The 12870-nt window shown below is 30.4% G+C and overlaps 3 protein-coding genes and 1 long non-coding RNA gene across 4 annotated transcripts; all 4 read left to right on the top strand.

Moving 5' to 3' along the window:
- The first annotated feature begins 1102 nt into the window (after positions 1-1102).
- LOC123722379 lies at positions 1103-1957 on the top strand. The gene is made up of 2 exons (XR_006756478.1): positions 1103-1179; positions 1800-1957. It is a non-coding gene; the product is annotated as an uncharacterized LOC123722379 (long non-coding RNA).
- Positions 1958-1969: 12 nt separating this feature from the next.
- Positions 1970-3088, top strand: LOC106715552 (toll-like receptor Tollo). Its single transcript, XM_014508868.2, has one exon. It carries the CDS (start codon positions 1970-1972, stop codon positions 3086-3088), a length of 1119 nt encoding a protein of 372 aa, XP_014364354.2.
- A 1521-nt stretch (positions 3089-4609) lies between these two features.
- Positions 4610-9475, top strand: LOC106716307 (leucine-rich repeat-containing protein 15). The gene is made up of 4 exons (XM_045684021.1): positions 4610-4924; positions 5541-5989; positions 7484-7514; positions 8122-9475. Exons 2-4 carry the CDS (start codon positions 5552-5554, stop codon positions 9333-9335), a joined length of 1683 nt encoding a protein of 560 aa, XP_045539977.1. The 5' UTR covers positions 4610-4924; positions 5541-5551; the 3' UTR covers positions 9336-9475.
- A 354-nt stretch (positions 9476-9829) lies between these two features.
- On the top strand, positions 9830-12237 carry LOC106715562 (leucine-rich repeat-containing protein 15). Its single transcript, XM_014508879.2, has 2 exons — positions 9830-9833; positions 11180-12237. Exons 1-2 carry the CDS (start codon positions 9830-9832, stop codon positions 12235-12237), a joined length of 1062 nt encoding a protein of 353 aa, XP_014364365.2.
- Positions 12238-12870: the final 633 nt, after the last annotated feature.

The following is a 12870-nucleotide window of genomic DNA, read 5'->3' as shown; positions in this document are numbered from 1 at the left end:
TATTTACACCATTTTTGCATCGATAAATCTTCCATACACATCCATGATACTCCTAAACTATTTTTTTATATATAGGGAGCAATCGACCTTTAATGAAAAGAGTTTGAAGAGAAAAATTGTTAAATGTATTAAAATCGTAAATTCTAATGATATGATTTTTGTTGAGACTCAACTGTAGAAGATTTTTATAATTGTCAGTCATCGCGAATGGAGGAATTTCTGTTAAGTAATTTTCATCGTGATAGTGAATTATCAAATCTGTCTCTTTGTCTGATATCTTGCAGTTATTAATTTCAAAGCTGTATCCTCGCACTTTGCCTGAGACAACGCCTTTTGGTAGAATATAGTTGCCATTTGCTTCATCGTTATCTTCCTGTGTACAGTTAACATAACGTCGGTTTTTATCCTTGTATTTAAGATTTCCATTAGCAACAGTTATTAAAATCAATGACACGACTACTCTTATTGCTGTATTCATTTACATATTTTTATCTGTAAAAATGATTCATTAATTAATTGGAATTTTTTATAAAAATGACGTACTTATTATCAAATCCGTCCCTGCGATATAACTTGTCCACATACAAGTGCAAAACAAACAAAATTTTCGATCAGTTTTAAAATGTTTTTCAAGCGCCTGTCGGAAATGAATATCAAAATTTTATGTCTGCTAAAGTAGTATTCACTTAACACTTACATATTAATGTAAACAAGTTTTCATATGCTCAAAATACATATATTGATTACTCAAATAAAAATAAAAATCTTGCAAATTCCACATTTGTTGTTTTGTGATAACCTCGAAATTATCGCATCTGCTGTTATTTAATCGTAATTTAATAATTTCAGTAAAGCACATATAATAATATAGACAAGCGTAGAATAGAGTAACAACTTACTTGTACATTAGATAAAAGTTAATAGCTGATTTTTCTAAATGTGCTACTTGTTTATTATTATTGAAACAAGATGGACGTCTTCGTATCGAGCGAGCACAGCAAGAAATCAGGACGACTTTAAACGTGTTTTGCGTTTATTTACGAAATTTGTGAAATAACAACTGTTTTGTGGTTTGAAATTAGGCACAACAAAATAGGTAGCCAAAAGCGCATATATCACAGTTATATTCATAAGGACTTAAATAAAATAGAAAGCATTGATGAAATCGAACGACATAATGTAAGTAAATATACTTAATTGGATTTAATTTTTTTGATCTAATGTTTTTTTATTGTACCTACTAGATTTATATCTTCGCTTTTAACATTCAGCAACTTTTAGGTTAGGATTATTGCCCCCGAGTTTTTATTCACTACATTGTTACCTGAGAAAGATTATCTATCAAATTATGACGTATCATAGAATCTCTAAATAAGTATTCTAATTTTAAATATTCTTTTAGTGTAAGAAATACACGCAAAAGAATTTGATCGTATTTGACCTTAAAAAAACTTTAAGGAAAACGCAATATTACGATGATGAAAACGAGTTTTGAATCGATGTAATCTCGAATTGATACCTTTTAATAATCTTAATTCTTCATCAATAATTTACGGAAGAGTATCAAAGTAAAAAGCTTATTTACTCTAACTTAGTGATAAGTGAATGACCAAAGTCTTCAATTGTGCCATTATAACTAACTAGCGGTCGGCCACGACGTAGCCTATAACATGCCCACGTGCTAAATACCTTTTGTGCATCTCCTCCACCGTCGATTAAAGGTAGGCAACGTATACGCAAGTAATGATTCGTCTGCTGTACCCATATTATAATACAATTGTACTCTTTTATTATTACAGAAATGGCGGCAAGAAGGATCAACATTTGGATTATTTTTTTATATATATCTGCATTGAAAGACGTATCTTCAGAATTTACGTGTGAAATTGATAATGATGTTGATAGTAAAGTCATTAGTTGCAGTAGCAATGACACTTCTTTCAATGGAAATGTTGTACAAAGAGATAAAATGGCGGATTTTAAAAACGCAACGACACTTTTATTGGCCGCCTGTAAGCTAGGAGTAATAGACCCGGACGCTTTCGAAGTGTTGCCATTATTAAAAAAGCTAGATTTATCAACAAATTATATAGTCCAAATAATAGATGGCACTTTCGATTATCTGACTGAATTAGAAGAATTAAATCTAGCTGATAATTTCCTAGAGGATTTGCCAGTTGATTTATTTCGATTTAATCATAAATTAAAAAGGCTTAATTTAAATAGTAATCTATTTTATAACCTCGAAGTAGGAATATTCGATATGTTGGTGGATTTGAAATATTTAGATGTTTCATCTAACGTTTTAGCGGGAAAAAATTGGAATCCTGACGTTTTTACGAATATTGTTGAGATATCAAGCTTACGTTTTTCAGCAAACGATATGTCGGAATCTCCCAACAATTTGTTAAGTTCATTAAAAAAATTATCAATTATAGAACTAAAGAATTGCCATCTTAGTGAATATCCTACATTTCTAAAGACAGCTGATTTAAAGACATTAATAATTTTAAATTTAAAAAAGAATCGAATACATAAAATAGATGAAGATGCATTTCAGAACTTTGAAAAATTATTTTTACTAAATCTATCCTTTAACCGTATTGAGTACATAGATGAAAATTCATTTAAAACCTTGAAAGAATTAAAATTTCTTACTCTAAAGAAAAATCGTTTATTAACTATTCCTACTGGCCTATTTAGTTCTACATACAAATTGTCTTTACTAGATTTGTCTCGTAATAAGATCACTGTGATACAGGATGATTTATTTAAGAGAACTGATTTAAATAATTTGAATTTATCACACAATAAACTGACTTATCTGCAACGGAATTTCTGCAAGCAACAGAAAAATGCAAGAGCCGCTTTGAAAGTTTTCTACTTCAATCACAATCCGTGGCAATGCGCTTGTTTAAGAGATTTGTTAGGCGAAATAAAAGGCTTAGGAATTAAATATAATACTAGTTATTTCGACGGTGGTCAGCCTGTTTGTGTCACGACCAAGGAGTTTGTTTGTAAAAGACAAGAAAATCTCAACAGCTTCTATGTAGATTTGTTTGACAGTACAATACCAAATATATTGTAAATCCGATATCGTTTTTTATAGAAGCTGCCCAATTAGATGTGAATCTATAGAAACCAGCATACCCTCAGGATATAATCCTCAGGTTTATAGTCTTAGTAAGTTAAAATATGTATTTATAAAACAAATGTATTACATATGTACGTGAGTGTTTTAGCCGTTCCTATATAAGTTTATGATAATGTCCTGACAAAATGTTAAGTTTCTATAACAGATTAGGTAGTTTAAATCTGAAGAATTGTTTCCTCACACATTTTCCATCTTTTCTAATATCGACTAATTTAAAAACTAATAAATTAAAATCTTAGATAAAATGAAATTAAAAAGATAGACAAAGAAAACTGAGAATTTGGAAAAATTGTACTTCTTATATTTGGCTGAGAACCAGATAGAATATATAGATGAGAATTCATTTAGAAAATTACAGAAATTAAAATTTCTCAATTTAAGTGGAAACTCATTAAAAGCTGTTTCAAATAGACTATTCAATTTTATGCACGAATTGTCTATACTTGATTTATCTAGAAATAAAATAACAGTGTTACCAGACGATATATTCAAACGTACAAATTTGAAAACATTGAAAGAATCACAATAGACTGACATATTTGCAACAGAATTTCTGCAAACAACAGAAACAAATGACTTTTTTTTAAGATATTCCTGTTCAACCACAATCCGTGGCAGTGTTCTTGCTTAAAAGAATTGTTAGATGAAGTTAAAGCTTTGGGTATAAAATATCCGTCTTCTTACTTTGAGAGCGGTAACTATGTTTGTATTACTACCGATGAATTTGTATGTAAAAGACAAGAAAATCTCAATAACTTCTATGCAGAATTGTCTGATAGCACACACAGTACATTGAGTCCTTTCAATACTGGATATTCAAAGTTTGCTGCAGCTTTATAATATGTGGGTTCATTAGTTGATAATTGCCGTGACACTTGGATTTTTAGATATTGTCAACCATCTCTATCTCTTTGAAAAAAACAAAGACAACAATATAATACATATTAAATACAAATGTCACGGCAGAAGTTTTTTACGGTAAAATCTATATGTTATTTTATAATGTTTTTTTTAAATCAATAAAAAATTAAACTGTCAATTTAATTATCTACATTGATTCATCTCAAAACTTGTGTTTTATAGTTAAAAGAAAAAAATCGTTTTATTATTATAAACAATAATTATACTACTCGATAACATGTTATCACAGAAATTTATCCACAACTATAGTTGTTATTAACATCAACAAGAATGTATTCATGTCAGTACGCAACAGGTTTTCCCTAAGTCGACTGTATCTGTGTTTTTTAAACTCCTAACCTCAAATGTGTTTGTAACTAACCGTAAAAAGAAAACATTGAATATGTCTGTGAAAGATTACAAATTGTTTGTTTTTACTTTAACATTTTAATTTACTATTGAGTATATTTATAAGTTTGTTTAAATTTTGGTGAGTAATATAACTTGATTTCTGTATTATTTCGTAGTATTTTCGTTCGTACGTTCGACAATGTTTGTATAACATGTCCGATTTACCGTGAGTTTCTGAGACCATCTGTTGTGTCAAACACAATGACTGGGATGACATGTTTTATACATACATTTTGGTCTCAGAAACCAACGGTTAGTAAGCGTCATTCACGATAAGTGAGTGCGGGGATAAACCCGTGTAATCGAGAGCAGTAAGGTTATGCATCTGTTTGTGAGAACAAATCGGATGGCTTGGTTGTGTTGGTCTAGTTTTCTTCTATATTTAGTGGAATTTTATTTTTTATTTATAATATTTGTGGTAATAACTGAAAAACTGATTATAAAAAACTGCACTTAAAGGTAAATAATATTTATTATACATGTTGTTTTTGTTCTTTTTATTTAGTTGCATTAAAATCTGACTTAAAGGTGACTTTAGTGAAGTGATCCCATCTGATAATCTTAATAAGAAACTACTTTTAATTGTTGTCACCATAACCTAGAAGTTAAATAGTTTGTGGAAGGCATTGGAGAAGGTCTATGTCAAGCAGTGTGCAGACAAAGTCTGACAATCTCACTATTATGATATAGGTTGGAATAACTGGGAATCTACCACTTATTAAAGTAGCGACATAAGTAGTATTAGCCATTTCCTTTATCATCCTTCTTTCACGACATATAATTCGATAAAAAAAGAAAACATGTGAATCTGTTATTTACTACTAGCAGTCGCCTGCCTCTCGGTCTGCGCGATTAAAAAAAAAAACTTAATCAGTAGTCTCTGTGTTCTTTCAGATTATGTTGTACGTCCTTGCCAAATTTCAGCGAAGTCCGTTAAGACGTTTTGGAGATACCTTCTAACAAACATCCATCCATCCATATAAACATTCTCATATTAATAAGATTACTCTTTAGCTTCTATTTATTTTAAAAATTGTATAATAGATTATCAAATATTTTAATTCATACGTTACAGATTAACGGACAATGGCAGTTACATGGTGCGTAGTTTTACTTGGAGTATTATTAAGTATTGAAGCAAAACCATCATGTAAATTCGAAGATGACAGTTCAAGACATTTGGAATGTTCGCCTGGTGATAGTGATTATATTTTGGATAAAGGTCTTGTATCTGATAAGGCTCGAATTGTTATTATAACACTTCGCAGTTGCAAGATAACATCCTTGAACACTGATTGCTTCGAAGGTCTGCCTAGATTAGAAAGACTAGATATATCCCACAATAAACTAACAACTCTACCACTGGGTGTCCTCGATAAAGTACCAAAATTGACATATTTCAATGCATCTTATAATATAATCACAAATTTACCAGTTGGATTGTTTAAAAATGTTCAAAATCTGATACAATTGGATTTAACTGGCAATCATTTGTATGAAATTAATCCGGGATTGTTTAAGAAAGTAAGTCTTTTATATCTGTCGAAGAACTATTTGCAAGGTAGAGATTTACATCCAAATGTTTTTGAAATAAGCGATGTGAATTTCCTTTTGCTTAACGAAAACGATATGACTGGAGCACCTGAAAATATGTTGCGGACATTACACGAACTCCTTTTTTTAAACCTAGATGATTGTTCATTAACAGAAGTACCGAAATTTATAACAACACCAAATTTAGATACTATAACCCATCTTACTATATCCAATAATAAAATACGTGAAATAAACGATCCTATATTCGACAACCTTAAAGATTTGGAAGTATTAAATCTGACGATGAATTTAATAGATAGTTTAAATGATAATCTGTTCACATCTTTGAAGAAATTGAAAAAAATCGATTTAAGTAAGAACCGATTGAAAACTATAACGGAACATCAGTTTCAGAATACACCGTTTTTGACTGATATTAATTTGTCACATAATTTAATTACAACTTTACCAGTGAATGCATTCCGTGCATCAGCATTAAGTAAGCTGGACATATCGAATAACAGACTAACATATTTACAAGATAACTTTTGTTTGGAATTAAAAAATTCTGGAGCTGTTTTGAGAGATTTTTATTTTAGTGAAAATCCATGGCAATGTGCATGTCTACATGAATTATTAAGAGAAGTGAAGACGCTGAATTTGAAATACAATGATGTTAACTATGACGGAGGTCATCCAGTTTGTGTTAGTGCTGGTCAGTTCGTCTGCAAGCGACAAGTGTATGTCAACGAAGTGTATTTAGACATGTACCATCTTATTCAAGAACGCTTATAAAGTGACTTCAAATTTTCTTTATACATTGAGTAATAAATCTTACTTCTTATCTTACTGATATTATATATGCAAATGTTTGGATGGTTGGATGGATGTTTGTTAGAAGGTATCTCCAGAACGTCTGCATTGATCTCGTGGAAATTTGACATGCATGTAGAACATAATTTGGAAGAACTTATAGGCTACTAATATTCCGCGCAGACGGAGTCGCGGGCGTCAGCTGGTAATGAATAATATTGAAAAAAATGATTTTGTATATTTACTAGATTGAACTTTAATATATATTTTAATGTATTAGTATATTGTTATATAAGTATCAATGATTATAGATGTTTAAAACATTATTTTTAAGTATTTCTACTGCTACTACTTCTTTATAAAAAGGTGATGCAATTTAATTACGTTTATAATTTATTTTGTAACTATAAATAATTACTAGATTTGTTCTAAACAAAGGCTTTTTAAATTACCAGATAAAACAAAAGAAACCTTATATCTGAAGATTTGAGTGTTTTTTCTCTCCACTTCCTTATCCACACCCTAAGGACCATTTAAAGGTAGGCGACTCCTTAATTTATTTAGTTGTTTCGCTTTCGCGACGATTTTCGTAGTTTTATGTTGCCTTTTATACGAAGGGCCTTAGACAATTGAAAACATTATCGTACATATATGCGTTCTTTGTTTCAGATACCGACGATTTTTCTTGCAATGAAACAAGGTGAGCGGATCATTATAATCATACTCGTAGCTCTAAGCTCTAATGGTCATAACAATTGAATGCAAAATTTCATGTATGTGTATGTGCTTTTCATCAAGATCTGTTGAGCCGTTCCAGAGATACCTTCTAACTTCTAACAAACACCCATCCATCATACATCTAAGCATTCGCATTTATAATATAAGTAAGATTCAAAGAGTGTTGAAATTATTTTGTGACGTGTTAAAATAAAACAAATTATCTTGTATCACTTATACATATGTAATTCAACAAATGTGATAAGAATGATAATAAACTTTGTTCTTAAAGTTTAGAAACTATTATTTGTATTGTGACAGACAAATCTTACCCACCAAGCGATATTGACGACTAACGCGTATTGACAAAAAAGTCAACTGTTTATTTTTGTTACGCCATCTTTAATCGCAGCTACTATTCTCACGATGGTCTTTACAAATGGGTAGCGGGCGATTGGCTTTGGCGATGACAAACAGAAATGACAACGCCATCACATCGCGTAAGTCGCTTAGCGACCGATATCGCCAGGTTTCGAAAATTTACACCACTTTGAGTATGTAAGGCCTAAGTTAAAATTCTTGTATTGCAGATACAATCACAATGGGCTGGTGGTGGATTTTAATCGGATTAATTTCGTACGTGAATGCTCAACCTTCTTGTAAATTCTACGGTTCATCAAAAACCATAGCATCATGCAAGCCAGGAGACAGTGACTACGTTTTAGTAAGAGGACTAGTTTCGGACAACAACAGAACTACGAAGATCATTCTACGTGGCTGCAGAATTACAGATGTTGATTATGAATCTTTCGAAAACTTACCAGCATTGAAATATTTGGATTTATCTCAGAATGCAATAAGATTCCTTAAATTGGGTACTCTTGATGAGGCTTTGGAAGTAACGCATCTCAATTTATCGTACAATATGCTAAGTCAATTTCCATTAGGGCTATTCGATCAGAAAACAAAGTTGTTAACACTCGATCTAACAGGAAATAAGCTTGTTTCCTTTGAATTAGGGATTTTCGATACAGTCCCGAAATTAAAATATTTATATTTGTCTACCAACTCATTTGTAGGTAAAGATTTAAATCCATATTTGTTTGATCAAAATCCGAATCTCTCTATTTTAGATTTCTCCAGGAATGATATGTCAGCATCTCCAGATAATCTGTTACATGCATTATATAATTTAGAAACTTTAAATTTAGATCGAACTTTTCTAACTGCGGTGCCGAAATTTGCAACAGCGGCTAATTTGAAATCCTTGAAAAATTTAATATTATCAACAAATCAAATAAAAAGAATAGATAGTCCAACTGTATTTATTAATTTAGATAACTTAAAAGTTTTAGATTTATCACAGAATAATTTGGAATTTATACACGAAAATACGTTTAAACCTTTAAGGAATCTGGTTGGAATTATATTAAGAAGTAATAAACTAACGCATTTACCTGAAAATCTATTTCAAAATGTACCAAAATTGATAAACATAGAATTATCTCATAATCAATTGAAAACTGTTAGCATTAATAATTTCAAAGGTACTTCATTGAAGAATTTAAATTTATCGGATAATAAAATAATATTTTTGCCAGAAAATTTCTGTTCGGAATTACAAAATATAGATATAATATTAGCAAAGCTTTATTTTCTACCAAATCCTTGGGAATGTGCTTGTATGAATGAGTTAATTAATGAAGTTAAAACAATGAACATTTTGTATGATGGAGGTGATTTTGACGGAGCACATCAAGTTTGTGTTGTAAAAGATAAGTTTGTTTGTGACAGAACATTATAACCGTAAGGTGCCACTGATGAAACACAAGTAAAAAATATTATTGCCATCCCATTAGTTCTTTTTGCAAAAAACAATATTCTTAACGTGAGGGTTTTGTGAGGCACTTTACGGTTAATACATAATTCTATTGCTTACTATCTACTATCCATATTACTATCTGTATGAATAAAAAATCAATGTTTATATGTTTGTTATTTTTGAGATCTTGAACTGTTTAGATCGTGATTATTTTATAGAAGATTATTTTAAGATTAACCTCAAAGTTTTCTGGCATTCGAACTATCAAATATATTTATCTATCAAATCTATTTTTTCCACTGTTTGATATTAATAATGTTGTTTATATAATTATTTTTTTTTATATAAGAGAAGGGACCAAACGAGTGGCAGAATCACACAGGAGGGACAGTAAAAATTTCATTATTAAATACAGATAGTACAGTGATTCTCAGGTCTCGATAGACCTGTAGAGGTTCACCCAAAGAGGTGGTACAATGGGTATACAAGTTGAAGAAGAAATGTATTAAGAGGGTATTCCCCGAAACCAGTAATATTTTATAAGAGATATAAAGTATATATATGCTGATAGAATCTAACAATATAGATGTATTTATGTATGAGTACCATACACTTAACTATAAAAGTATGTTCTTCATTGCGTGAGGAAAAGCGACAGAGTACAACGTATGTTGTGTTGTGGTTTGCATAAGTTAGTAGTTTTGTGACATAAATTTAAAGCCTCAATAGAATCAGATTTATTCTTAAATTAGTAAGTTTTACGAAAGTTGTTAGTGATATATGAAATTTTCAATCTTTTATTATTACAAGGGTGAGCATTTATTTATCTACTTATTGTTTGATATTTGCTACAAGCTAAAAGTGATTCAAAAGTTAACTTGGATTGTTGCCAGAAATTATATTTATATGTATAAAGTACTAGACGTTGGTTTGTGTGACCAAAATCCGAGTTTTAAACATATTGTTATATGTTTGTCAAAAACAATGACAGGGATGACGATATTTTTCGTACTTAATATTTTAAAATTAAATGTTAATAGAGGTCATAGACGTGGTACCAAATAATTTTGACTTTATGATTGTTGTAAACATTTCCTAGCGCAGGAACCAATTGTGTTCGCTCAACTTATTCTATTTACTTTAAACTTTTTTCTGTAGTGTTTAATGAATTTTGTGATCAGTGACGTGCCCAAAGTATTGTGTCGCAATAGTTTACCAATGGTTCACCATCTTTGCTCTAGTGCATGCATCTACTTCTCTAATTAAATCTAATTAGACCTTAAATGAAATATCTATATATTATAGAAGATAAAATAAATTAGTAGATTTATTTCGCAATCATCTGATCATCTCCTTGTCTTTATCCCAGTCACGTAGGATCAGCGCGGTTTTTCTCAGTTGTTCTTATTTTTAGCCGACTTCAAAAAGAAGGAGGTTATCAATTCGATTGTTTTTTTTTATGTGTGTTACCGCGAAACTCCGCCCCTGGTGGTCCGATTTTGATAAAAATTATTTTAATCGAAAGGAAGTGCTTGCAGATGGGTCCCATTTTTTTTTAAATAACTAGAAGACTAGTAGATTTTTTATCAGTACTTACATAATTTGTGTCAAATTTTAATTTGTTACAGGTACAAAAATGTTGAATGTCTGCATTATTTTAATATTTACATTTTTAAACGTCGACTGTAAACTGTCTTGCAAATCTGACAATGGTCAGAAGGACATTGGTTGTACTGCTGGAGAAAGTGACTACGTATTAAAGAGGGGTGTCATTTCTGACAATAATATTACAACCGGTATCACACTAAAAGCTTGTCGTATATCAGATATAGAAAAGGAATCATTCAAAGGTCTACCAGCTTTAGAATATTTAGATTTAGCTGAAAATAAAATAAAAACCCTCAGATCAGGTGTTTTAAATGGAGCTAAAGAAGTAATGTATTTAAATTTATCGTACAATTTGTTGTCAGAATTAGAGTTAGGTTTATTTGATGAAAAACCTAATTTAAAACTATTAGATTTAAGAGGTAATACAATATTTCTTTTGAAATTTGGTATTTTTGATGCTTTAAAGAAGATACAACATATTGATCTGTCTAGTAATTCTCTTTTGGGTAGAGAAATAAATCCATATACATTTGACAGCAGTAAGGAAATTCAATTTATCGATTTTTCTAGAAATGATATGTCCGAATCACCTGATAACCTTTTACATGCATTCCGTGCATTGGACTTTTTAAATCTGGACAGATGTTTCCTCAAAGAAGTGCCTAGATTTGCAACGATACCTAATTTAAAGAATTTGAAACATTTAATGCTGTCTACAAATTTGATAAGTAAAATTGATAATGCTGCAATATTTGTGAATTTGGATAATTTAGAAATATTAAATTTGGCGGAAAATTGCTTGGAATATATTAATGAGAAATCATTGAAACCATTGAGGAATTTAAAAATGATTGTATTAAGAGATAATAAACTGAAACATATATCTGATGATTTGTTTAGAAATTTACCTGTATTAGGAATTGTAGATTTATCACATAATGCATTAACTTCAGTTCCTGTTAATATGTTTAAAGGAACTGCTATAAAGAATCTTAATTTGTCCCATAATAAAATAACATATTTGGAATATAATTTCTGTTTGGAGTTGATGAATATTGGAGGGAAATTATCGAAATTTTTCTTCAATCAGAACCCATGGCAGTGTTCCTGTTTAAGAGAGTTGCTTCGTGAGTTAAAAGCTTTGAATGTGGGATATAATTCAGTGATGTATAACGGAGAACATCCTGTATGTGTGACTGATGTGGATTTTGTGTGTCATAGACATGAAAATTATAATGATGTTTATGTTAAAATGTTCGAGAACTTAATTTCATAGCCTTAATTTTTATGATCTGTATTATGTTACTTTTAATATTGAAGTATAGATAATTTTACTTCACTTGTTTGACTTTTTATCTTCGCCTTCTGCTCTAGGTATTACCTGTGGGCCTAACAGGAACATTTTCGACATACGCCTTCGTATCGGCATCGTCAACTGTGCCAGAAAAATGTAAGATTTTTTTTGGTGTCCTCTACGTTCGATAGTTGGCGCCAGGGCGCTGCAATTTTAATTTTAACACTTTAGTTGATGACGTTACGTTGGCGATTGTCACAAAAATTCGTGCTAGGCCCACTGAACTGTGGTGCACTTGAATATAACTTTGTTGTTCGAATCAAAAGTTTTGTATACATATTAATTTTAAATTTAAAATAATTGAAAAGGAACTACCATTATATATCTCATTAAATAAATTGTAACAACAATTTTATCAAAAAAACATTACAATAAATAAAAGCGTCATCTATGAAACTATTAATACACTACATTGTAAACAAATGCAACTATGTTTTAGAAAATAGCCGCTAGATGTCATTATAATAGAATTCGAAAAATTTAATTGTTTTCCAAATAATTGATGCAATGTGTTTAATTTATATTACTAGTAGTTTTGAACCTCTTTTATGAGTT

Source organism: Papilio machaon, chromosome 24 (assembly GCF_912999745.1).
Source record: "Papilio machaon chromosome 24, ilPapMach1.1, whole genome shotgun sequence".
Classification (NCBI taxonomy): Eukaryota; Metazoa; Arthropoda; class Insecta; order Lepidoptera; family Papilionidae; genus Papilio; species Papilio machaon.
The sequence above is the reverse complement of the archived record's forward strand: the minus strand, read 5'-3'. Positions and strand labels throughout refer to the sequence as shown.